The sequence below is a fragment of the Octopus bimaculoides genome, chromosome 1, assembly GCF_001194135.2.
Source record: "Octopus bimaculoides isolate UCB-OBI-ISO-001 chromosome 1, ASM119413v2, whole genome shotgun sequence".
Taxonomy (NCBI): domain Eukaryota; kingdom Metazoa; phylum Mollusca; class Cephalopoda; order Octopoda; family Octopodidae; genus Octopus; species Octopus bimaculoides.
The window spans coordinates 104,646,777-104,673,747 of NC_068981.1; the positions used below are offsets into that span (position 1 = coordinate 104,646,777).

Here is a 26,971-nt window from a genome sequence, read left to right on the forward strand (position 1 = left end):
ATTCAGTCCCAACCAAAGCCTTGTGAGTGGATTTGGTAGACGGAAACTGAAAGAAGTCCGTCGTATATATGTATATATGTATGTGTGTGTATATGTTTGCATGTCTGTGTTTGTCCCCCCAACATCGCTTGACAACCGATGCTGGTGTGTTTACGTCCCCGTAACTTAGCGGTTCGGCAAAAGAGACCGATAGAATAAGTACTAGACTTCCAAAGAATAAGTCCTGGGTCGATTTGTTCGACTAAAGGTGGTGCTCCAGCATGGCCACAGTCAAATGACTGAAACAAGTAAAAGAGTGTGTGTGTGTGTGTGTGTCTTTGTGTCTGTTTGTCCTCCCACCTCTGCTGAACAACTGGTGTTGGTGTGTTTATATCCTTGTAACATAGAAGTTCATCAAAAGTGACTGATAGAATAAGTACCAGGCTTAGCAAAAAATTAAGTAGTGGGCTTGATTCATTTGACTAAAAATTGTTCAAGGTAGTGCCCCTGCATGGATACAGTCTAATGACTCAAACAAGTAAAAGAGAAAAAAAGACCGTTACATATTAATTATCCCAGAACACGTGTTTGAAAAGTTGAAAATCAAAAGTGCTTACACACAAAATACACATTTGACATAATATACATACTGTACATGAACTTCTTTTACAAAGGTTAATAACATTCTGTTAAATAATAGAAGTTCTTTTTAAATAGGTAAGAGCTTTAAAAAATCATTTTCTAATTATTTGCAATATAAAGTTGTGAGGTCCCTTTTAAACTTTTAGCCTTTAAACTGGCCATATCCAGCCAAAATATTCTATGTTTTATGTTCAAACTGGCCAGATCTGGCCTCTTGTACCTACTTTACAGTGTCATTCTAAAAACAATGGTATGCATGGACAACTGCTGGTCTTCCATAAACAACCTTGCTCAGACTTGTGCTTTAAAGGGTAACTTTCTAGGTATAATCCTATCGTCATTCATGACTGAAGGGAGTCTTTACCCTTTTCATTTGATAGAGTAATCTGAATACTAAAGAGTTAATTCTCTCTAATGTCATGAAAAAATAAATTCCTGACACTCTGTAGAGTGGCTGATGAGAGAAGGAAAATAGTTACCAAACCAAACAATGCACGCAAGCACCAGCCTTTAGGATAAGTAGTGCCAAATAAGAAATGACACAGACAACATGTCTAACCTATGCAAGTATGGAAAGCCAACATGGTAAAATAATGATGATGGTGAAAGGCTGGTGCATGGTTAAGAAGTTTCATTTTGCAATGATGTAGTTTCAGATTCAGTTTCACTGTGTTGCACTTTGGCCAAATGTCTCCTGTTATAACCTCTGGCCAACAAATACCTTGCCAGTGAATCTGGTAGTTGGAAATTGTTGTAAGCCCATCATATTTGTGTGTGTGTGTGTGTGTGTGTGTTTGAATGATGACTGGTTGCCCTGCACTTTTTGTAGACACATGGAATAAAAATGTCCCTTGCTTTCAAAACAAGGGCTGGTGAAAGGAGGAGCATCCAACTATGCATAAACTGTAATAATTTTACTGGATCTTTTTCATATTCTGCTCTCCTTCGTGGCTGGAGTTATCTTTAGGAAGATCATGACTTTCCTTGAATATTTTCCTAAGCCAATATATAAAAGGAAATGTTACTCTTTTTGTCTGCTGTCTACAATTAAAAATGTAAAAAGGCTACTATTGGAGTTTATTCTGTCTACATTTTGTTGTTCCATGTTTGTTTATCATATTTGTTATTGCTTTTTTTCTGTTAGTGTGTCTCATTTGATGCCTCTGTTTTAACTAGGTATTGTAAAAGAGTCTGAGAAAAGTGGCAAATCTTATGCTGTTTACGCTATAACAGTTAAGAAAATTCAGTCAGATACAGACATGTGGGATGTTTATCGCAGATACAGTGATTTCCATGACTTACATATGATCATTACGGAGAAGGTTAGTCTTGTTTTAATTTTTCTTAAAGTACATTGTTTTATCCAAGGCAGTGGTTTTCAACACCTTATACTTATGGACCCCTCTGATTTCTATTTTACTCTACTAGACCTCCATAGCTGTTCAGTGTATATTTTAAAAGGTCCTACTATATTTTTTACAATTAAATATTGTTAGGAATTGTATAAAACATCAAAATATTTTGTGTATTATAGAAGTATAAGCAATTTGTTGTAGATAAATTTTAACAACAAAATCTTATATGGACCCCGGTTGAGAACCACTGATCTAATGTTTAAAGAATTAGCTAGCTTGAAGCATATTGCAGAATGGAGAAGTAAAATGCTTCCTTCTCACCTTTAGTCTTTCTGCTTTACTTCAGCTAGTCGACAAGAAAGACTATGTACCTTATCCTTCCAACAACCACCATGCTGAAAATCCCATAATGTAGTTGTAGAATTTAATCTACGTTCAAACTTTCATGCTTATGTATCATACTGCAAGACAGTACCAGTGAACTAAGAGCTAATGTACATAGACCTTATTCAACTGCTGAACCAAAATTAGAATATTTAAGTTGCACAGTTAGCTGTGTAATTTAGAAGATGAACTATCAACTGAATGGGTTTCTAGCCTTTATTTGTCAGTCCAGTAGTTAACAGTGTGAACAATAAACTTCCACCAGTGCAATAGGCAGGTTTGCAGAGAAATTGTAATAGATATTCTAACATAAAAAGAAGAAAGCCATGAACAAAAATGTTCTTGGATGATGGTCATAAATATATATCATTATCCTCACCATCAAATGGTCTGTACTTGAAAGAGTAAAAAATAGACCCAGAAATGAAACAGAGAGCTCAAGTGAACTCATTTAGTTCCATAGAATTGTTATAACCCGTTCGTGAACTTCATGGGACTGACACCTTATTGCATATTTTTAGTATTTAACAAATGAGATCTGTTTCTTCCTGCATAGATGGTTTATTATTATTATTCATATTCAGTGTAACTATCTTTCATTGTAGCCATCACCTATCAACACTATCCTTCTTCATTTTAACCATTTCTCATCAGCATATCTACACACCATCAATATAACTACACACCTTCAATATAACCACACACCATCAATATAACCACACACCATCAATATAACCACACACTATCAATATAACCACACACCATCAATATAACCACACAGCATCAATATAACCATACAACATCAATATAACCTCACAACATCAATATAACCACAGGACATCAGCATAACCATGCAACATCAATTTAACCACCTATCAATATAATTATCCATCAACATAACCATGCACCAACATTACCACACGTTTTCAGCATAACTATTACCCCACTGATATGATCACACTTCACTGACATAATCATGCATCATCAATATAACCACTCCCCACCAGCTAAACTACACCCCACCATTTTTTTATTGAGTAAGTATCAGGGACAACTCCAAAACACATTTCCTTTCCATAGAAGACTTCTGCAAATGTACAGCATTACTATAATTTCAGTATGTGCTGGCATCGCTGCCTGATAAAGTGGTTCTAGATTTGAGCCTACTGTCTGACACCGTTGGCGAGTCTTCTAGTATAATGTTGAGTTAAACAATACTTTGAGTGGAATTTTGTTGACAGAAACTGTGCAGAAGCTCATTGTATATGTATGTAAAGAAGATAATTTATCCACTTGATAAAAATAGAGATCAAGAAAATAAGTACTAGACTGAACTGAAGTTCTGGGGTTGATATGGCATTATTAAAAAAAGATATAACCCTGAAAGCTGGTGTGTAATCATGGTCACAGACCAGTGACAGTTTTGCTTCTTTTTTTTTTGTTACTGTCTTTTTATAATGATGACTGGAAAATAAATCAGGCTTTCACAAGTGGTCAGATCTACCATATTCAGGTCTACTTATTGTCACTGATTGTCCAATTGCCAAAATAAACATATACATTTTACTACTACTGCTGCTGCTGCTACATTCTATCATTATTTATTATTTTATAGTATATACAAATACCAGGATTAATGCTCCCAGGTAAAACTGCTTTTAAGAATATCAACAAAGAATTTCTTGAAAAACGGCGGAGAGGTCTCAATGCTTATTTGCAGGTAAGTTAATTATGTTGCTTATTTGTTTTGTAATAGAATTTAGTTGTGACAATATATATGTCTTTGATGTTAAAATTAAAAGTGTAATTTTATACTCTTAAGATCAAGTTCAAAATTCATACTCTTGAGATCAAGTTTAAAATTCACATCAACAAAAACATTCCAGTCTATGAAAACTATGCTGTAAGTAATGGCTGGATACAAAAAACAATTTCAACCCTTTAGCATTCGGATTACTCTGTTAAATGTAAAGCTTATTTATCTACATTGTTTTGAATTAATCATACATCATCTTGTAGTTTCAAGATTTCAATGATGTGATTATGTATTTTTAGAATGACATTGTTGGGTAGGTGTGAGAGGCCAGTTTGAATATAAAATAGGTAGAATATGTGGGCTAAATATAGCTGGTTTTTAATGCTAAAGGATTAAAAATACAGATGATGATCTTATTCTGTTTAAACTAAGCTGGAACATACATGCAAAAATATTATAGTGATTACTTCATTTGAAGTATTGAAGGTGTAACTGCAAGGCCAGAAAAAAAGCATTCTAAGACATGCTAATCTGGAAGTATAGATCATATATGATGTTTTATATAAATCTATGATAAAGGGACACACAATACTACTGTTGGAAGCCAATGAAAAAGAAATAGAATAATGTTGAATTGTGGGGCTCAGAATTAAATTGCAAGTCCAAAAGAACAATATGATGCTATATCAATTTTTTTTTAGCGTGTCTAATTTTGCTATGCTTTGTTTTGTAGTTCGTCATGAATGCAGAGCTGTGGCAATCATACCCAGGTTTAGAAGATCTGGTAAATCAGTTTTTGGCACCTGGTCTTTGGGAGAAGCACAAAAGTGAGCTGGCTCGTAAGGTTAGATATTTTTCATTTGATCCACCCTAATTGGCAAGTGAATATTAAAATGTTTTCAGTTAGCATTCAACATATAAAAAACACAGTTATGTAATATTTGTTATTAACCTTTCATTCTAGGTCCTATTTTGTTGCATAGAATAATAGAATTTGTTAGTTGCTTATGTAAACATAACTATAGTTTCTTATTTATCCTAATGACAGTTTTTTTAAAACTTAGACATAACATTACTAATAATAAATATGCATAAAGGAGTCCAACTCCTGCCAGCATGGACAACGGATGTTAAATGATGATGCACCCATGCATACACACATGATTTAATGTCATGTATACTAGTGTATGCATATATATATAGTCACGTTGCCATGTGAAGTAGTGTGTATATCACCACTTTTTATGTCCACTTTCCATGTTCAGCAGGCCTCAATGGATTAGAGGACCATGCTCCAGTTCTCAGTTTTGGTTTGGTCTCTACTGCTGAATGCTCTTCTTAAGACAAACCACTTCTGGGTTATGATGTGCATTTTTACATTGCACCAGCACTGCAGAGGTTGTCTTTCCCTTGGCATAACTAAAGACTTCTCTCAACCTTTGCTTGATTAGTTAACAACTTTACAGGTTTTATTTAGCGACTGCTTTAATCATGCCAGTAATGCAAGTGACATCGCCTTGTTACTCACAAAATAAAAGTGCTGCCATGATTGAAAGAAGGATAGGAAAGAGAGTGATGGCTTTAAGTGAGGTGTTGAGAAAAGTAGTTATAGTATGATGGGGAGAAATGGAATTATTTATATTGTTGTGAGTTTGTAGGGTGGAAATGAGCAGTAGAGGAGACAATGTTGGGAATGGAAATGATGGAGGAGACCTAAGAAAGGGGAAGAGTACATGTATGTGTATATATAGTATTTATTTATAAGTGCAGTATGGCTGAATAATTAAGACATTCACTTCACAACCATAAGGTCCCAGGTTTCATCCCAGTGTATGGCATCTTGGGAAAATGTCATTTGCTATCACCTCAGGTCAATCCTTACCTTGTGAGTGAAAACTGGGTAGACAGAGACTGTATAGAAGCCAATCAAATGGATTGTAGCTGTAATGGAAAAGGTACAGCCTCATTGCATGTACTGTATCACACTGTTCTTTCTGAGTGTTACATTATTATGCCTGTGGAATATTCAACCACTTAAATATTAATTTTGGAGCACCACCATCACCACCACTACCACACATGTATATATATATATATATATATATACGCACACACATATATAAACTGGAAATAGGGATTCAATGAATGAAACTGTACTCATGGTAAGCTCTCCACAATGTGTTCAGCTGTCAAGAGAACCAAATATTACTGGTGAAATGTTCTGAAGCACAGTTTTATTCATTATATTACAATACAATTCTGTGTGTACATCTATATGCATACTTTAGCATCCATGATATAACTGGATACAGATTATGAAACAACTGTAAACACATGGAATAAATATTTTGATCTCTCTTGTCTCCCAAATTTGATTAATTATTTTATATATGCTTGTGTATGTGTGTGCATATTTATATATAAAATTCTAAAACATTTTTACTGGTTCCAACTGTGGGTATGTTGAGGCACAGCCTTCAAGGGTTTAGTTGATCATATTAACCCCAGTACTTATTTCAGTATGCAATGAGCTTCTCTACATTTTCTGTTTACTAATTCAGCTTGCAGACATTGGTAGGTCCAAGGCACTTGTACAAAGTACCATGTAGTAAGACTGAAAGCCAACTAGTTACAAAGTGGGCTCTGTATTCACATATGTAGATGTGTGTACACACATATTTATTTATAGTTTTATAAGATAAGCTCCTCTAATATATCTAGTCTAAACCAAGACGACTGACTTGTTTCCTCTGGGTATCACCTAACATTTGAGATTCTTTTGGTAATAGATTTAAAAAAAAAATTTGGTTGGTACAAAAATAATATTGGTATCTGTTAACTCTTTGTTACAGTGTAACTTACCTATTTTAAGATTTTGTAGTTGTTTTTTACCTTGTAGTTATTTTGTTTTGTTTGTTTGATTGTAAAGGACACCAGTAACTCACCATTTCAAAAATAAAAATTATATAAATGCTGTAAATAATTGTTTTCAAAAACTGCATGTGTATGAAAAGGATTTGAATTCTAAAAACTTTTGGTTTCAATCACGATTGGAAATGCTCATGATTTCTTTTTTTTTGCTCATTGGTCACAATTAAGATGATAGTTTCTCTAAGTAAAAAAAAAGGTAGAAATAGCAGTAGAAATGTAGGGTCAATAAGTTTCACCATAAAGGAGTTCGAAAAGTGGTAAGAACTTTTGAGAGAAATCTTCTCCATTAAATGATATTTTGAATAAAGTTGCATTTTGAAACTTGTTTGAAAAATCATTTGTCAAATTAGGATTTTTTTTCCTGTCGTTATTCTGTTCAGACATTATCCATTGCAACCCATATTGTAGATGTTGATTTGTAAATGTTAATGGTTGAGAAGTTTTAGACTTAATTTCAAAAGTATTCCAGCCATGACCATCCCATATTTTTCCTAGTCATTGTGTACCCTGGACTACATTATTCAATATGTTCTTTTTTATTTTAAAACAATAGGGTGTGATTTGATTAATATTCAACTGCTATCTCTAGCAGATTGAGCGATACCATAGGGGCACCTTTATTGATGAGGTTGTTATGCAGCTGTTTACAGAGTTGTAATATACTCTTGAAAATCGCTAATCAATAAAAATGACTATCTAAATGCATAAGAAAATGTCCTTTATCATTTTTCTTTAATACACATAAAAAACTTTCCTTACCATTTATATGAATGAATATGTATGATTTGTATTAATTCAATTGCTGAAAACTTTAAACAAAATAAAACTTCCTTCATTAAAAAGTAAGCAATAACACTTCAGCCAAAATGAAACCTATATTGGTATCATATAGTTTTCGTTGCAGACTAACATAAATCAGAAAAGTATTATGCTTGTCTAAGTCATGCTATTAGTTTTTCAGTTGTTTATAATAATAATAATAATATATTTATTTACATTTGATATTTGATATCTTATTACTTATATCAGGTCATTAAGAATGAAATGTCCAACTTTGAACTGAAAGTTTATTTGTCTTAACAAAAAGCAATGCAGTTAGTCAAAGTATGCACCTAAAAACACAATATTTATGCTGGCAGCGAAAAATTCTGGAGCGCAAGAGGTGATGAAATCATAAAAGGCGGTTTTTGTATCTTCAGATTTGAAGGTTTTTTCCTTGCAAAAAGTTGTCTAATGCCTGGAAAACGTGATAGTCAGTTGGGTGCAAAGTCTGGTGAATATAGTGGATGACAGTATTTCCAAGTTCAGTTCCTATAACTTGAGTTGTGTTCTTTGTACGACGTGTGGTCAAGCATTGTCTTGCAAGAGAATTGGCCTGTCTCTATTGACCAATCTCAGTTGTTTAATTGCAAATTCACTCATCATTTGGTTGTGGTATGCATCATTTGGTTGTGGTATGCATCCACTGTAATTGACTTACCAGGCCTCATGAAATTGTAGTGGATGACACCAGTGCTGGATCACCAAACAGACACCATTAGCTTTTTTGGTGAATATTTTTTTTGGATTGTGTTTTGGCACTTTGTCTCTATCCAACCACTATGCAGCTCACTTGCTATTGTTGGAAAGAATCCATTTTCCATCACATAACAATACAGTGCAAAAATGGTTCACTTTTAAGCTGTGACAGCAAAGAACAAGTTTCAAGATGACGTGTCATTTGATGCTCATTCAATTCATGTGATACCCACTTGTCCAGCTTCTTTACCTTGCCGATTTGTTTCAGATGGTCCAATACAGTTGGAATCAAAACATCAAACCTTGCTGCTAACTCACGCATAGTTTGAGATGTATCTGTTTCCACTACAGTTTCCAGTTCATTATTATCCACCTTGGTCTCAAGTCTACTGTGGAGCTGATTTTTCAAGAGTAAAGTCACCAGAATGGAACTTCTCAAACCATTGAAGAAGATTCTTAGTCTTACATATATTTCAGCTACATATATCCTGCATTATTATTACAGTGGACTCATTCGCCACAAACACCTCATTGATGTTTTGAGCCGTCTGGGATGCATTGGTTCCACGACAGAACTCATATTCATAAACAACATGAATTTTTGATCTATCTATAAGTTCACAAAATTTGATTTACAAGAGAAAACTTGCAATATAATCAGACACCGTGAATTGCATTTTGAAAAGTGATGTAACTCTTCAATGTTGTTAAACAAAGATTTCTCAGGATAAAACAGAGTTAACGATTATCAAACTTGGTGCATAAGAAAATCAGACATTTCATTCTTTATGACCTAATATTTACATTTTAAATGTTATGATGTAACTGTATGGATTGATATTAATACACAGTGAATTTGAAATTATTTAAATATCTTTTTTTGTATGTAACCTGTTTATTTTAAATGAACCTCAGTTATTAGTATGTGATACTTTCAGTTTGTACTTTTTGCACATGTGATTTAACACTTTTTTGCCTTTTTTTATCATTTACATATGATATGTTTCTTTTATTTTTATCTCGATATATTCATAATGCATTCCATTTTGTTGTTTGTTGTAACAGTTAAATGCCTGCTGTCTTTAATTACATAGAAGAGGCACTGAGCTTTCAATGTTTTGGGCAAGAGATTTATTATTTCTTCCTCAGCAACTCAGTTTCTTTTTTTTTAATGCTTGTGCATTTGCTTTTTTTTTTTATGAAAAAAATGTTTCATTATAAACTTTGATTTAATTCCTTTACAATCAGCACAGTTTCACACTTCTACTTAAGTCAAGGCCACCAAGCAGTCATAGTATATAAATGGATCCATGCTGCAGTTTTTACTCTTTTTTGGGATGGTTGAGTTTTTAAGTGTTATCGTATTTAACCTCATTGAAATTTACCATAGTATTTGGGTCACAGGATAGTTTTATTAAGTTAAACATGCTGAATTACTACCTTCATAAGAGCAAGATAATTATTATTTCTAACACAAGCTAAACTAAACTATTAACTTTCATCATAAACTTATTTCTTTAATACTTGATACTGGTTGTGGGTACTATAATTTATAATGCAGAAACTGTATTTCTTTCTTGGAATATCTCTTCCTATAAACATTAAACCTGTGTGAATTGCACTTCACTTAAAACTAACTCTGTTTTTTTTCATCATTTGCATCTGCTAATCCTACCAAATAACATAATAGAGAAAATATATTGGTATTGCAATGATGTAGTAGAATTCTCTATCATTGAACTAACAATGGTGTCCTTTCTCCTACAAAAACATACTAGCCAGCTAACAACAGCCAATTAGCCCCTAGAAGTTGCTGTTACTACTACTACTACTACTACTACTACTACTACTACTACTACTACTACTACTACTACTGCTGCTGCTGCTACTGCCACTAACTTTTTTTTTTTCTCTATGAACACCAACCCGATTTTTTGTTTTGTTTCATGCACTACTTTCCTTACAGATGGAAATTCTTGTGACTCCTCTTCGTAGTTCTGTGCGGACTGTTGGAACTGCTGTCAAACATATGCCAGACGTGGCAGAAGGTGTGGGCAAGTTGTTTAATGTCAAAGGGGTAAGATGTACCATTGTACTAGAAGATATAGCCATTTTTAGCAAGTCATCTCAGATCAGAAACCAATGTTCAGAATTTAACCTATGATATATATATTATATATATATCATATCTGGTGATTCAGACTTAAGATGATGATGTAACAAGCAAAAAGTTCTCTTAGAAGATATTTGATGATATAGAAATCTTACGTATACACAAACTTGAAAGTTGAAATGCATCCCAATTGTCTACACTCCCAAAATAAAGTCATCATGTATACTTGTTTACTAGGATTTAGGAAGATCTTAAGAGGAATGTTATAAACAGGACACTAGAAGTCATTAACATTCATTCATTCATCTGTTCTTGCATCACATCATATTTGCTCTTTGAGTCTTGAGTACCTCATTTTGACGCTGGGAAAAATGAAGTTTATTGCCATTTTTAGTGATATCAAACATGGTCCTTTTTTTTCTAAAATGTGGCTGTGTCATTTTTGTATATTGTGGATATTATTGTAAATTTCAATCTGTTATGGATTGATTGTATTACAAATTTTGTTTGTGTATGTGATGGTCTCATAGTTTTTTATAACTCATCTTGCTCTTATTGGCTGGAGTGTCATCTACGATTTGACATAAGTGGTATAGAAGCTAAAAGCCTTTTCTGAGCCAAAAAGGGTTACCATCATTTCGAATTTGGTTGTGAAGTCAGCTCAACAAGAAACCAATGACTTCAAACCCAAACACCATTATCATCACCATCTTCATTATCATCATCATCATCACTAATTTAATATCCATCTTTCCATAGGTTAGATGGATGCTGAAAGAAAAATCTTTCAGTCTCAGCATAATAGTAAGGGCAAAAGTAATTTTAGGAAATACATTTGTTACATATATCTCTAGCTCTTAAGATAAAGAGCAAATGAAGAAGATGCTTAGTCTTACATATATTTCAGCTACATATATCCTGCATTACTATTTTCCTAAACATGAACAATATGCATTTAAAATTCTCAAAGTTAATACAAATACTACATCTCATAATTCTTGATGATTTGATGACTCTTTTGGTCACCTCACATCAACAAAAACTGCATCATAAAAACTTCACTTCCCCTTCAGAATAAGAAAATACCATAGAACTTGTTTACTCTTTGTAAAGCAAATGTGACCTTCAGTGGTGTATTGTTCACATATCTGGTAAGGCTCTCCTAACCCCCTACCAAAGAAACCTCAACCATTTGGCTGACTAGGAAAGACCCACCTACCAACAGACTACAATTTCTGTCTTGGGCCACTGTTTTTTCTCAGCCTTTTGTACTGCTACTATAACAGTCTTTGTTCCACTGAATTAGCACATTATGTATATCCACTACTCAGACCTGCCCAATGTCAGCCAGATTTTTCTTCATCTCTACATTAAAGGGATGCTGAATTCCTTGTAGAAGTGGTTATGAGAAAAACTAACAGGTCTCTTGTGAAGGTATATGGCCTTATGGTTATGGTGTTAACATCATGATCATGAGGTTGTCAAATCAGTCTCTAGACTAGGTAGCGCATTGTCTTTGAGAAAAGCATCATTTAACATTATCTTTGATAAAAGCATCTATTCACCTGAAGATGAGTACCAGTCATTTGCTGGTACAGCCATCTTTCCCTCTAGCTGTCATCTCTCCGTTGAGAGAGCCAAGAGAGTGTCTGTGACACCCCGAAACAATTAGCAAAAGCTTGGTACATGATATCGAGTCATACTTGTGAAGTGATGGCTATGCTAGTTGTAGCACATTGGTGAATGGTTCTCTGCTACACAGCTATATGACAGATATGTGAGCAATAATTTGAACATGGCACCCACTTTCACTCTGAAGACATTCAGTAAATGAAGAGAAATCTAGTGCTTAGGATGCAGTTTTTGTTATATGGGATTTCCACAAAACATCAATTATTGAGAGGCTTAGTAGTTGTATCTTTGCAGAGTTTGGACTGTATGTGGTTCAGGCATTAGGGCGGTATACTTGCTTATTCCTTCCAGCTACTACATTATTGGCCTGTTAGAATTAAAATAAAACTAATCGGGACATATTAACTCCTAAGAAATATTGTTCTTGAGAAATTTGTACCATTGATCATAGATCATAACCATGAAGAATATATTCATTTGGTTAAAAAAAAAAAAAAAAAGCAAAGTATGAAAATAAAATTGTCAGGATATTTTATTTGATTGAAATCATTTCACTAGTTTTGTATCTCTTCTGAAATGCCACCACAGTCTTTTTGCAAAATATCAATGATCAAAATCTATCAGTCATATTTACATCTCATTGCTACTGACTCTAAATTCTCCTCCTGCATGAATTCACCATTCTCTGAAACACCTTCCGTAATACTTTTCACTTAATCCCATTCACAATGTAATTTTCTCTATATATTTTTCCTCTTCATTCACACTGCTATTTTCAAAATCAATTTTTTTCTACTCATCTTTCACAGGGCAAAAATTTCTTTACAATATTTTGTTTTTAGCTAGTTGTTCTTAAATTGAAATTTCCCATTCTTGGTTTCTTAAAATAATTTTTTTTTTCTTTTATTTGGTGCTGCATTAATATAGATATTTAAAAATATAACCAGTTTTTAAATTAGTTACTTAGATTTTCACCTCTTCTTTCCTATTTAAATGTTTACCACGACTGCTTTAATAAGTACAACTTATTAAAGTGTTACAAGACACTAACCTTGTCCACACGCACGCGCACGCACGCACACACACACACACACACACACACACACACACACACACACACACACAAAACTGTATGCTGTTTAATTCTAATTATCTTGTCAGGGAGTTATATATAATTGATGTTTGAAATCTGTTTGATAGTTTATTGCAAAAAATGTTTCCATTCTCTTCCAAAAAGTATTGTAGTTGTGAGAAGACAACGTTACCAGATTAAAACTTCTGTATATGAAAATATGTTTAATCTTGTTATATAGAAACATTCTTTAGTTAAGATCAAGTTAATATTAAAAAAATGCTAAGGGATCATACTTTCTCCTTATCTTTATTTTAACTGCTTGCAACAAGATTAAGAATATATTTTCATATAAAAGATTTATGGAATTTCCTGTAACTGATGGGTGATTAATCTTAAATTCCAAGCAATACAAGAGCAGACTTAGTTGCAACAGTGTCTTAATAACGCAGCATAACTATTGCTGTTGATTCATCAAATCAGTACTATACTAACATACAGAGGGGTCTATATACTAACACGATAACATCTTGAAGGTAGTAAACTTAATTTGGCCTCACCCTCATAAGGGTTTCTACATGGTTACACAACATGTGAGAGTATCTATTTTGAGCATACTGCTTGAAATAGCAGTAACATTTCCCTCAACTTCACCATACCATCTTAGAAATAGAATGACTTATTCGATAATATAGCTGCTGATATATTGTTTGAAAGTGAGATGAGATGGGCAAAACTAGGATACTTTGACCATAAGTTTAATTGATCAGAGATACTCCAGGGGTAATTAAAAAACATCCTACCCAAAGTATCAGTCAATACCTTCAATAAACTTTCTGCCAACTTGATTTAAAAGTAGAGCAAGAAAAGTAAATTGGCTTACAACTACATTTTGATTGCATGCTACTGTTCCACCCAACTTTTCATATCTGATATTCTAAAGAAAGCCTTATCATATCTGTGGTGTAAAGAATGGTAAATCAATATATTTAGGAACTACAACAGTGGTTCTCAAACAGTGCACCACAGTGGTCCACAGTGCTGTGGTACACCACAGATTTTTAAACTTATAATTTACAGCTTTAGAAAATCATTACTTCAGGAAAGTAATGCTTGAATGTCTTGAAAAAGCATCTTAGTCATAATTCATTTATACACAAGTAAGATTAAACCTTGGCCAGATTTCAGCAATAGTTTTCTATGTTTTACTAAATTTTTAACGGTATTGAGAACCAAGGACTCTTCTTAAGTGTTCTATTCACTACTTTGATACTCTAGGACTGCTGGAGTAGAGCTAACGAAAAAGTACTTAGCCAACAACAATGTCTATGAAAACCCTGACAATACCAAACTTGCAAGGACATAACTGTGCTGATAAATATGTTATGATGGGTTTACTCTGAGTCAGGATTGCAAATCTTGACTTTGCATATAATGGTAGACTTAAAAATACGTCACTAATAGTATTATAGTAAAGTCACCACATATGTAGATTAAGCAGTTGAGGTAGCATACAGATATGGTCTTAAATCTCAGAGTTTTAATATGACAATAGCTTGTCACTAACCTTACCAGAAGAATAAAAGACAATATTGCACTAATGTTAAAGTTGAATCACAAAACTATTCACTATTATTAGATAAGCTTTTTTTTCTATGCTTTGGTGAGCAATTTTCTTTTTAATTTGTGCTTTACTTATGCAATCATTTTAGATTGTTTGTGCTTATGGATGTAAATCTGTTGTAAATACCATGTTAGTTAGTAGTCATTGTAAAAAGTAAAAATGTCATTCACATTGTTAAAAAGACTTCATTTTTGCCCTGCTCATGAATACTAAATTTCTTTTATAGCTGACAGCTAACTTACCTCGTAGTGAAGCTTTGGATAGTGGCAAAGTGGGTGCTGGACTTGACCCAGACGTAAGTACATATGAAACAACATTAGATTCTTTCATTGGAATCATATTTATTTCTTAGCTTGATTGAAGGGCAGCATATTTGTTTGAAAATACAGTCAATTGAACTAAGTCCAGTCAATACCTGGTTCTTATATTTTATGGACACAATGACACAAATATTAAAGTAATTTCCAGTGGTATTTGAACTCTGAAACTAGAAGTACAAAACTGAAATTCTCTATGCATTTATTCTTATATTTAATTGTTTCTGTCACTGTTTCCTTCCACTTAATAGTTTCTTTTAATTAGGAAGTACAACATCAACAACAATAATTGGTTTCTAATTTAGGTACAAGTTCAGCAAGTTTTGATGGGAGGGTTGCCACTGACTCATATTTTACCAACTTCTGAGGGATGAAAAGTAAAGTTGACCTTGGTGGGATTTGATCTCAAATCAGTGATGACACTAAATACAACCTGATATTTAGTACAGTGCTCTACCATTTGTACCAGTAATGATGTGTTGTTTTTTTTTAACATTGACACAAGACCACCTATTGGAAGTTAAATCAGTGTCAGAATAGACAAGGCACTTGTTTTATCAACCCAGAAGATGAAGGGCTGTCATGGGAATATCTGATATGGTTTGAGATAGATTCAGCTGGTTTTCTTGAACATTTCCTTAGCTAGGATGAGTGTTGGGTGTGTCACTTTGAGCCAGAGACAAAGTGACAATCCATGCAGTGGAAATACCCCTCTTCACCTGCTCCCAAAAAGGCTAAGATCATTTCATCTTCAGGGAAAGTGGTGGCCTCAGTTTTTTGGATGCTAAAGGCATTGTATTTATTGACTATCTTCAAAAGGACTGCACCATCAATGGAAAGTACTATGCAACTTGCTGAGGCAGTTATGAAAGCCTATCAGGACCAAATGACTAGGAAAACTGACAAAAGTGGTCTTGTTTCATCACTCTATGCTCCAGCACACAAGTCATTGACTTCAATGGCTGCTCTGCATGACTGTGGCTTGAACTTGTTGATCAGTCTTCCCATTCCACCAATTTGGCCCTATCTAATTATCAACTGTTACCCAGCATGAAAAAACACCTGGCTGGGAACCAGTATCACAGTGATGATGATGTCATATCTGTTGTTAATTATTTTTTTTTTACCATTTGGGTGGAATCCAAGCACTGTGACACTGATGAAAGAAGTGTGTGGACTGCAAGGGAGACCCTGTTGAAAAATAAACCTAATTTGGTCACATTCCATGAGAGTATTTTAGTTAGCTAATGAACTTTTCAGTTAACTCTTGTATATTGTATTTGTCTTTATTTATTGGCATTACCTGACATGTTTTTCCTAAGTACTAACCTGCATTGCTTAAAGGTCTTGAAAATATTTGTCAAAAATATAGATGACTGCTCTTAAAATCCACCATCATCAAAATTTAGGAAAAAACCTCACTCACTACATTTTCTCTCCTAACTATTTAGAGAAGGTTAGAAACTCTATTCTTCATTGTATTATGTTGTTATTTTTGTAGGCATTTTAGTGTATTTTTAAAGGTTGCTACCATCATTGATTTGTAAACTGAGCAGTTTTAAGATGGGTTTTTAAGTATGAGTTTATATTGGAAATGTTATCAGTAGACATAAGTTTCTTCAGGGAGATATACCTGTATTCATTTCTCAGGATTCAGTTAGGGGGTTTTATGCCATAGGTCTGTTTAAGCAAAACAGACTGGAGCTATTTGAATTCAAGAACAATGAAAACAATTTCGAATGTATTTGTGAACCTAGTTAATGCATGATTACAAACAAAACCTTCAAATGAAAACAATTCTGTAATTTTATTCTTTTCTTCAACATATTTTCTCTTTGAGTTATTAAGTTTGATATATGTAAATACTTATTAATTTCCATGTTTGAATTAATATCTGTGAAGCTACATCTTGCACCATTAGAAAGACATTCAATATCTACAAAAAAGTAAATACAAGGTGCAGTGTAACTTCTGTATAAAATCGTAAAACTAATAATAGAAGTTGGTTTAGATTATTTCAAAGTTCTGTTAGTATAATTCATCAAATTAGGTTCAGTGCCTTTTAGCAAGGGATTCACATAAATTCTGTTGTTTTATTGGGACCAAATTTATCTGTCAATACAATAAACAACAAAGTAATCTTTGATTAATTACTCTATTCCTGCCAGACTATCTAGTCTAATTATATGGATTAATTAAACTGCCAAATTATTCATATAAATAATTATTGCAGCCCTTTATTTTAGAAATCCTTGAGACAGTAAATTACATTGTGAATGCAATGATCAATCAATACAACAAAGAATATATTTTTCAACTCCTGATCAGCAGACGACATATTTTCCATTGAGATCCTTTGTATGTTGCCTTTTAAAATAACTTCAGTCGTAACAGTGAACAATTTATTTGGTTGTTGCTTGCATATATGCTATTTTAATTAAATTACTCTCTATATCAAAATTTTTAGGGTTTTTTTTGTCTTTGGTCAGTAAGTGTTATTTCTTATTTGCTTCTGTCTAGAAATCAAAAGAAATGACTATTATTCCCGTCAGACTTTGCCTTTGTGACTTGGACATCCATGTTATGAAACTGACCTATTTTCTATTACATTTCAGACAAATTCAGCATTGAGTTGCTGAAGTAGAAATATCATTATAGCAAATATTCTGCTCAATGCCACAGATTGGCTTGTCAGTTGCTTGAACTTAACTACTTTAGCCCTTAGTGGCTGACAGTGTGTGCATCTCTGATGATGAGCAGTAGTAGTGGGGGAGCATCGTAGCCATGTGTTAAGAGGGATTCTTTGGGATTTGAATAAATGTAACAAAAGTAAAGTTTGAAGAAAACATTAGCCATTTTTCATACTTTATAAGGGTGAGCAAATAGGAAATAACAGTTGCTACACAAGGACAAAAATCATGTTACATAGTGTTATGTTGCCTTTATAATTTTTTGTGAGAATTTTGAGCAGAATTGTTAAGCAGAAAATTACATTCTGTTCAAGCCTGAAGTATGTAGCTTGGTTGTATATGAAATTGTAATTAATTAGCAGGCCTTAATTCATTAATTCGTTAATCAAACATCCATGATTCAGGACTGCATTATACACTCCATAATAATGTGTTTACCTGTCAGTCAAGGAATGTTACGGTTAAGAAGAAGTAAAAAAGCAACTTGCGATCAGATTATAATTGAATAAATAAATATAAAAGCCGTGTTTATATTGATGAAGCAAAAGTTTATGTAAGAAAGTTAATTTTTATGCAGGTGCTTATCTTAACATTTTGTCAATAGATGAAAAATTACAAGTAACCTAAAAAAAAAAACACTACTTTAGAAGACTTGTTTGATAATTTCAGGTGGGAGAAAATATACCTCTTCGTATTCTTTTGTTACTAATGGATGAAGTTTTTGATTTGAGACAAAAGAACCAATGGCTGCGCCGTCGACTTGTTGCTATCCTTCGACAGTTAATTAAGGCCACCTTTGGAGATATGATCAACAGGTGATTTTTTCTTTTATGATTTTATTTTGTTTGTTTTCCTAATTATTATTTTTTTTTTTGTTATTTTAAATATTAGAGGTGCAAACATGGCTGTGTGGTAAGAAGCTTGCTTCCCAACCACATGGTTCTGGGTTCAGTCCGACTGTGTGGCACCTTGGGCAGGTGTTTACTACAATAGCCTCGGGCCAACCAAAGCCTTGTCAGTGGATTTGGTAGACAGAAACTGGAAGAAGCCCATCATATATGTGTGTGTGTATAGTTGACTAGTTACATAAGTGCCAACACACGAAGCTCTCGGACCTTGCGTCACTCTGTTACTTCTGCTAAATATTAATAAAATATGTGTATATATCAATGTATATGTATCATTGTGTTTGTTTGTCCCCTCCATCATTACTTGACAACTAGTGTTGGTGTATTTACGTTCCCATAACTTAGTGGTTCAGCAAAAGAGACTGATTAAAAAATAAGTCCTAGGGTCGATTTGTTTAGCTAAAACCCTTCATGGTAGTACTCCAGTATGGCTGCAGTCAAATGACTGAAACAGGTGAAAGAATAAAAGAAGAGCAATTATATTCTTTCTTTTTTTTTTAAATTTGCTGTTGGCTCACTTCACTGTTTCGTTCTTCCATTTATCTATCCCCATCTTTCCCTCTACTTGTTTACTTATCTATTTGCCAAATGGCCTTCTGTTTCTGTTTTTCTACTTGTGTGTATATCTGTTTATTTCTATCTCTCTGCTTTTCCTTTATTCAGCTAATTTTGGGATGTATTTTCTTTCAGAAAAATAGTGGAACATGTTGATTGGATGACATCAGCTGAACAGATGGCAGAATATGTGAAGACTTTCAGGTTGGCACTTTTTTTTTTATGGGAACTTGGAATAAGATTGACCTTTAGTATTCAGATTTCTCTGTCAATTGTAATGCTTATTTATTTATATTGATATGAATTAATCTTGCATTAACTTGTAACTTTGAGATTTTAATGATGTGATTATTTATCATCATCATCATTTAGTGTCTGCTTTAAATGCTGGCATAGGTTAGATGGCTTGACTGAAACTGGTAAGCTTGAGGGCTACACCAGGTTCCAATCTGATTTTGGCATGATTTCTACAGCTGGATGCCCTTCTTGACACCAACCACTCCAAGAGCATGTCATTGGCATAAGTGCCAGTTACATTACACCAGCATTGATCATGACTACGATTTCACATGGTTTGACGGGTCTTCTGAAGCATGGCACATCGCCAAAAGTCTTGATCACTTATTGCTGCCTCCACGAGGCCCAGTGTTCGAAAAGTGCTTTTTTTTACATGCCACTGGCTCTGGTACCAGTTACTTGACACCAGCATCAGCCATGACTATGATTTCATTTGGTTTAATGGGTCTTTTCTGAATAATATTGTATGGTAATTGTGAGAGGTCAAATCTGGCCAGTTTGAAGATAATACAGGTAGGTTATTTTGATTGGATATGGCCAGTTTGAAGATAATATAGGTAGATTGTTTTGGCTGGATATGGCTGGTTCAAATGCTAAAGGGTTCATAGTTAACTTTTAGCACTTGTGTTATTTTTCATTTTTAATATGTATCACATGTCATCAACAAATACTTACTTTTCCATAATGGCACGACTTGGCTAAATTTCTTAAATATCTTGATGATGTATTAATTCAACTGTAAGAACCCCATAATCTAAGATCTGAACTCACTGATTCATCATACATTTGTTATTTATTCGTGTATTGCCATTAGGTCCTTCAACTGTCAACTCACAACACTTCTTCATCTAGAGTACATCATTTATTGATATTACTAGTCTGTATCAATGTTATCATATCATTTGTATTTATTGGTTAATACCTTTTGATACCTTATCACATTTTTAATTTGCTCATGCTACTCACTTTTTTTTTCTGTAATATAGCTATGTGCATTTAACAAGTCATACTAAATTGGCTTCTGTCTATTCACTCAACATTCCATGCTGTAATAGCTAATGATTTTGTGTCATTTACAGTCACAATTCTAATATGTCTCATAGAAAGAAGCAAACTCTACAATTTAGAGAGAGAGAGAGAGAGATGTTATCAGAATTTCTTTCAATCCTCTCTTAATGTGTAAAGAGCTTTTACACATTCTTTTTTCTTTTCTTTTGATATGTTCCAATTTTCTTTTGGCAACATAAGTTATTGATCATTGTTGATATTTTTGAAAAAGAAAATAAAAATTATATTTATATTTTTTTTTAGTTTAAGTTCTTTGACATTTTTTTTTTGTGCGTGTTCTTTTGTTTAGAGATTCTTTTTGGCCATACGGTTCCCTTGCTGACAGGAATCCTGCAAGAGATGAAAATACCAAGTTGCGAACTAGAGTTGTGTGCAGGGCTAGAATGCTAGGTAGCATTCCAGGTGAGTAACTATTTACACAGATAGAAAGGAAATCAGACAAATACAAGAGTAGAATGTGTAAATTACTTTCCAATTATATTTCATTTGATCTCAGTTGCTAATGTACTTTTTCTAATAGTAGTGTCTTTACTCTAATTACAGATGAAATGCGCCATTTAATGGGCAATGAAACTGTGAAGATGGGCGTAGTCCGTGTATTTAATATGTTCCAACACAAAAGCCTCAATAAGCGTTTAGTGTACGTCTTCCTTGAAGGAATGCTGGAGACATTATTTCCTCAAAACAAATTCAATGAAATATTCCTTAAGCTACATTCCAAATCGCAGCGTCAGAAATCCAGTAGTTGTAACTCTGCAAAAGATCCTCTTCGTAGACAGAATTCAGGCCAGTTAGCAGTAAGATGACATGGTTGACAATCATCAGTATTTTTCCCTTTTTTTTTTCACCTTGACCCTCCCTCACAGTGACACAAGTATCCTCAGAATTTTTCTTGCTGGCAATGGTTAAGGTATTTATTAAGAGGATTCTCTGTGTCTGTCAGTCGGTGTTGCTCAGTCCTTCCAACGTCTGATACTGATTTGAGCTATCATATCAAAATTCTTTTGAGATGAGGACAGAAAAAAGCATATTGCCAATGTAGACTAGTGAGAACTGCTGGACATTGACTGGAAATAAATCCTTCCTATTTTGGAGAGAATGTTTATACCAAAAATCTTTTAAATTAAAGAAAAAAGAAACAACAAACAATACTCCATAGAAAATAATTTTTCTTTCCAATTCTTAATTTTTTTACCAATTACTCGCACACCTTCAAAACAAAAAGTATTAAAATCAATCACAGTCATTTGAAGGGAATAAAAAAAAAAAGAAACATTTCTCTTTTAAAAACAAAATTCAAATGAAGAAGGCATACGATAATAGTAACTTAAATCACAGCCCGTGGTTTGTTGCTTTAACAGTGAAAAATTAAACCATTACACAAAAGCAAAGTGACTTCTGGAAATTCTGGTTGAGAAATGAAAGCATGTTGTTTGGAGCAGAAATGGCATTATTTTAGATGAATGCTGAATATTTTCATTTTTTTTTTTTTTAGCCTTTTTAAAATTTTTTTATGTGTGATTGGTGAGAGAAATAATGAATTTTCTATGACCCTTATAATAATACAAAACCAGCTGTCTTAGTTTTCCTCCCTATACATACATACACACATACAAACACAGATATATATAGGCATGCCTGTCTCATACTTATTCTCATACACATATTTTAAAGAAGAACAGTAAATACAACACACTAGTTAGTAATAATTGCTTTTAAACTGAACTCTTGTCTCTTATCATTTTATGACGGAGCTAGAGTTTAAAAAGAGAGGGCTTTGTTTCTGTATAATTGGATATAGTTAAGCTCCTTTTAAATTGTGTTCCCCAATGTCATGTACGCACTTACATGTATATGCATGCATCTATGCATATATACACACACACGTATTTATATGTTTGTGTATATTTACTTGTAGGTGTTGATTACTTTTTAATAACTTATATCTTAATAGGTTTATGACTTGATTCAGTTGGCATTATTTTTAAACATCACACCCTCATTTATTTAGTCATAATTTTTACAACCTATGTTCCACCATCTTCTGTTTAGCTTTCATTTCTCTAATTGTCCTCGTGGAATTGAAGAAATTGATTCTTCTTTGAATTGTTTACATTTCTAAACAAAGAAATGAGTCTTGTTTTGTATCTGCCCAGCTAGAGCTTACCTGGGTTTCAACAACTACTGCAGTACCAACATCATATGTTCTTTGATATCATCATATATATATTTAAGGAAAAAAAAAAAGAATTAAAATTACCATTTATAAAATACATTTTTCAAGAAAATTTAGCTTTATTTAACAATTTTTTTATACATTCCATTCTTTGGTCGATGGCCCAGGTTCTCAATGTAGGGCAGGGAGAATACCCCAGGTACTTGGGGAGAAGTGAGGGATAAGTTTAGGTAATCTGAAATAATTTTATGTCAAAATCATGTGCACAAGAATAGCTGTGTGGTTAAGAAGTTTGCTTTGCAATGCAATGTGGGTCTGAGTTTAAGCCCACTGTGCAGAACTCTGGGCAAGTATCTTCTACCATATCTTCGGGTTAACCAATATCCTGCGAGTGGAATTTAGTTGGCAGAAAATGCAGAAGTTTATCATGTATGTTTATATATATGTCTTATATATTTGTATCTATGTTGTATATGTCATATATGTACTATATATGTATATATATGTCATACATATATATATATATATATGTATATGTTGTATATATACCATATATATATATGTATATGTCATATATTTATATATATGTATATATGTCATATATATATATGTATATGTCATATATTTATATATATGTCATATATATATATATATATATATAATCCACGCATATATATGTATATATTCAAAGCTGAGTTTGCACTGATTTTATTTTCAGTTGCCTGAGGAATGTAAATGGGAAATTCAAGCCCTCGGCTTTGAATAAATGTTATTCCACTCTACTGTATTACATTTTCCATTTCATTACAGTTCATTCCAGTGGTAATTCAATCATACATACATGCACACATACATGCATACATATCTATATATATATATATATATATATATATATATATATGTGTATGTGTGTGTGTGTGTGTGCATGTGTATATTCAATTTTCGCTGATACATATTGTGGAAAAATGTAAACATTGATGAGGAGAAAGCTGCTAAGCCGGTGCTTGTAAACAAAAAAAATACCTAAGTTGCATACAGATGCTCCCTTGTCACAATCATAGATCCAGTGAAGCAGTGATTGGCCCATTTTGAAACCTGTAATCACTGATGCTATTGTTTATAAAATGCGATGTAAAATAAAGTCAAAGAAAACAAATCTGAAAAAAAAAAAAAGAGAAAAGAAAAATAATCAATCATTGATTGTTAATGTTGTATAATAAAATTCTCAAAAAATTTCTGACCAGAAATTATACATCTGATTGACACTATTGGTGATTTTTGCGAAGGTGTGCATGAGATTTGAATGCTGTCCATAGCTTTAAGCTGAAGGGACATGGTGCATAGATAGAAAGAAGCCTTTGTAATTCTATATAGTCATTGCAGACCCTGTTAAACTGAGAAATTACTGTAGCTAACTGTGGTTAATATTGATCTTTGTGTTTTTAGGACGGTGAGCTGGCAGGGCAGACTTGTTAGCATGCTGGACAAAATGATTAACAGCATTTGCTTTTCATCATTTTTGGGGTTGATGAAATAAGTACCAGTCAAGTACTGGGGGCAATGTAATCAACTTACTCTCTCCCCCAAACTTACTGACTTTGTGCAAAAATTTGAAACCAATGTTAATCTTTATATAGTTCTATATTTAAGAGATGAGGAATTATGTACATTATTCACATTTGACGGATATTTGTCATCTTGTTTGTTGTTAATACAAGATTTCAGCTGATATACCCTCCAGCCATCATCAGGTGTTTTGGGGAAATTTCGAACCTGGGTTCTCATTCCTAAGGTATTTTTGAATGTTGTTGTTTTTATTATTATTATTATTATTATTATTATTCAGGTCACTGCTTGAAATCAAACTCGGAATCTTGGGGTTAGTAGCCATTGCTCTTAACCACTACGTCATATGCATGTGGTTAAGAGCATGGGCTACTAACCCTGAGATTCCAAGCAGTGACCCGAATAATAATAATAATAACATCGACAAATACCTTAGGAATGAGAACCCAGGTTCGAAATTTCCCCAAGACACCTGATGATGGCTGGAGGGTACGTCAGCTGAAACATTGTGTTAACAACCAACAAGATGAGGAGAAATATCTGTCAAATGTAAAAAATGTATTTATCTTTATTTTTTAGGGAAGTAAACTAGCAGAACCATTAACACGCTGGGCAAAATGCTTAGCAGCATTTTGTCCATCTTTTTGGTCCTTGTAGATTGATTTTGCCTTTCTTCCCTTTTGGGGTCGAGAAAATAAGCACCATTTGAATACCGGGGTTGATGTAATTGACTTACCACTTTCCCTCAAACTTGCTGGCCTTGTGCCAAAATTTGAAACCAATATCAATCTTAATTTTCACTCAGAAATGAGAATAACATAGGCTGTTTCTTCAAGTATAAATCTAAGTTATAAATTACATACCATGTGAGAGAGAGAGAGAGAGAGAGAGAGAGAGAGAGAGAGAGAGAAAGAGGAAGTATGGGTACTTACATGTGTTGTGTAAAGTCTCAGGTATTTGACAAAACTCATTTTGAACTCAATATTTAAATTATTTCTTCTCTTTTGGTTTACATTGTTTTTTTGTATAAGATTTTTTAAAAAATTTATATTCAACCATTCTCATCTCCCAAAAATATTAACTTATTACATTTATCAATTCGTATTGCAAGATTCCTGATGTGAAATCATGTGTTGAAACAGATATTGTTGTATTTCGGGGTGGTAATTTAAAAAAAAAATTTTTTTGCCAAATAAACATACACTATATATTTTTTTCTTCTCTCATTTATTACTGTTATTATTTTATTATTTTAACTTGTGTCCCTTGTCTGCACAATGGACATGAGTTAAAATAATAATAAAATAAGAACAGTAATAAATGAGTGAAGAAAAAATATATAGTGCGTATGTTTATTTGGCTAAAATAAAAAAAAAACCATCCCGAAATACAACATTAACTGATGACATTTATGTATTTGTTTTGCAAGATACCTGATATGAAATATGGATATTGTTATACTTTGGGATGGTCATATTTTGCCAATTTCACACACACTCTATATGTTTGTTCTTTACTTCAGCTTTATTATTATTATTGTTGTTATTTTTGTTTCTTTGTCAAAGTTCTTTTGTCACGCTGCTTGTGACCTCTTCACTTCAGCTTTATTGTTATTATTTTTGTTGAAAGGATTATTTATTTTTTTTAGTAATAATAATAATCCTTTATACTAAAAAAAAAGCTAACCTTTAGTAGAAAGGATTATTATTATTTTTGTTTCATTGTCAAAGCTCTTCACACATTGTGTGACCTCTTCAATGACCCTTTAGCTCACATGTTTCCTCTTGTTCTGCTGAAGAGGTTGCAAAAGAGCTTTGACAAAGAAACAAAAATAAAAATAATAAAGCTGAAGTAAAGACCAAACATATAGTGCATATGCTTAATTGGAAAAATGTGACCATCCCAAAGGATAATAGTAGTAAACCTTTAGCATTTAAACCAGCCAAAATATTCTACCACTAAACAATGTCATTTTAAAAATAAATAACGACACCGTCAAAATCTCTAATCTACAAGATATTGCATGATAAATTCAAAACATTGTGAATAAATAAGCAGAACATTAGACAGAGGAATCTGAATGCTAAAGGGTTAACTTATTCTTTTTGTCTTAAGAGCAGAGGTTATTGAGAATGAGTAAAAATCAACTGTGGTGGTTTGATACATTTCAATTATTTTTTTTCTTTATTGAGCTTGGAGAGATAAAAAGTAAAGTCACTTTTGATGGAATTTGCACTTGGATATAGAGAAATGAAGAGAGAGGAAGTTAACTACTGTATTGAAAGGCATTTAGTTCATAATTCTATGATTCTAATATTATTGTCTTGAAGTAAGGTGGTGAGCTGGCAGAATTGTTAGCACACCTGGCAAAATGCTTAGCAGCATTTC

General features: G+C 33.1%; 1 protein-coding gene across 5 annotated transcripts in view; it reads left to right on the plus strand.

The window, feature by feature from the left end:
* Positions 1 to 26,658, plus strand: part of LOC106880822 (sorting nexin-13) — a 167,491-nt gene extending 140,833 nt beyond the window's left edge. For 4 of the 5 annotated variants that reach the window (XM_052968756.1, XM_052968768.1, XM_052968749.1 and 1 more), the window contains 9 exons: positions 1,798 to 1,943; positions 3,976 to 4,080; positions 4,850 to 4,960; positions 10,532 to 10,642; positions 15,233 to 15,301; positions 18,683 to 18,828; positions 19,612 to 19,680; positions 21,131 to 21,243; positions 21,385 to 26,658. In XM_052968756.1, the coding sequence (XP_052824716.1) occupies positions 1,798 to 1,943; positions 3,976 to 4,080; positions 4,850 to 4,960; positions 10,532 to 10,642; positions 15,233 to 15,301; positions 18,683 to 18,828; positions 19,612 to 19,680; positions 21,131 to 21,243; positions 21,385 to 21,647 (1,133 nt within the window). In that variant the 3' untranslated portion in view covers positions 21,648 to 26,658. The remainder of the gene's footprint in view (positions 1 to 1,797; positions 1,944 to 3,975; positions 4,081 to 4,849; positions 4,961 to 10,531; positions 10,643 to 15,232; positions 15,302 to 18,682; positions 18,829 to 19,611; positions 19,681 to 21,130; positions 21,244 to 21,384) is intronic. The other variant, XM_052968766.1, reaches the window with a different exon arrangement.
* The last annotated feature ends 313 nt before the right edge of the window (positions 26,659 to 26,971 follow it).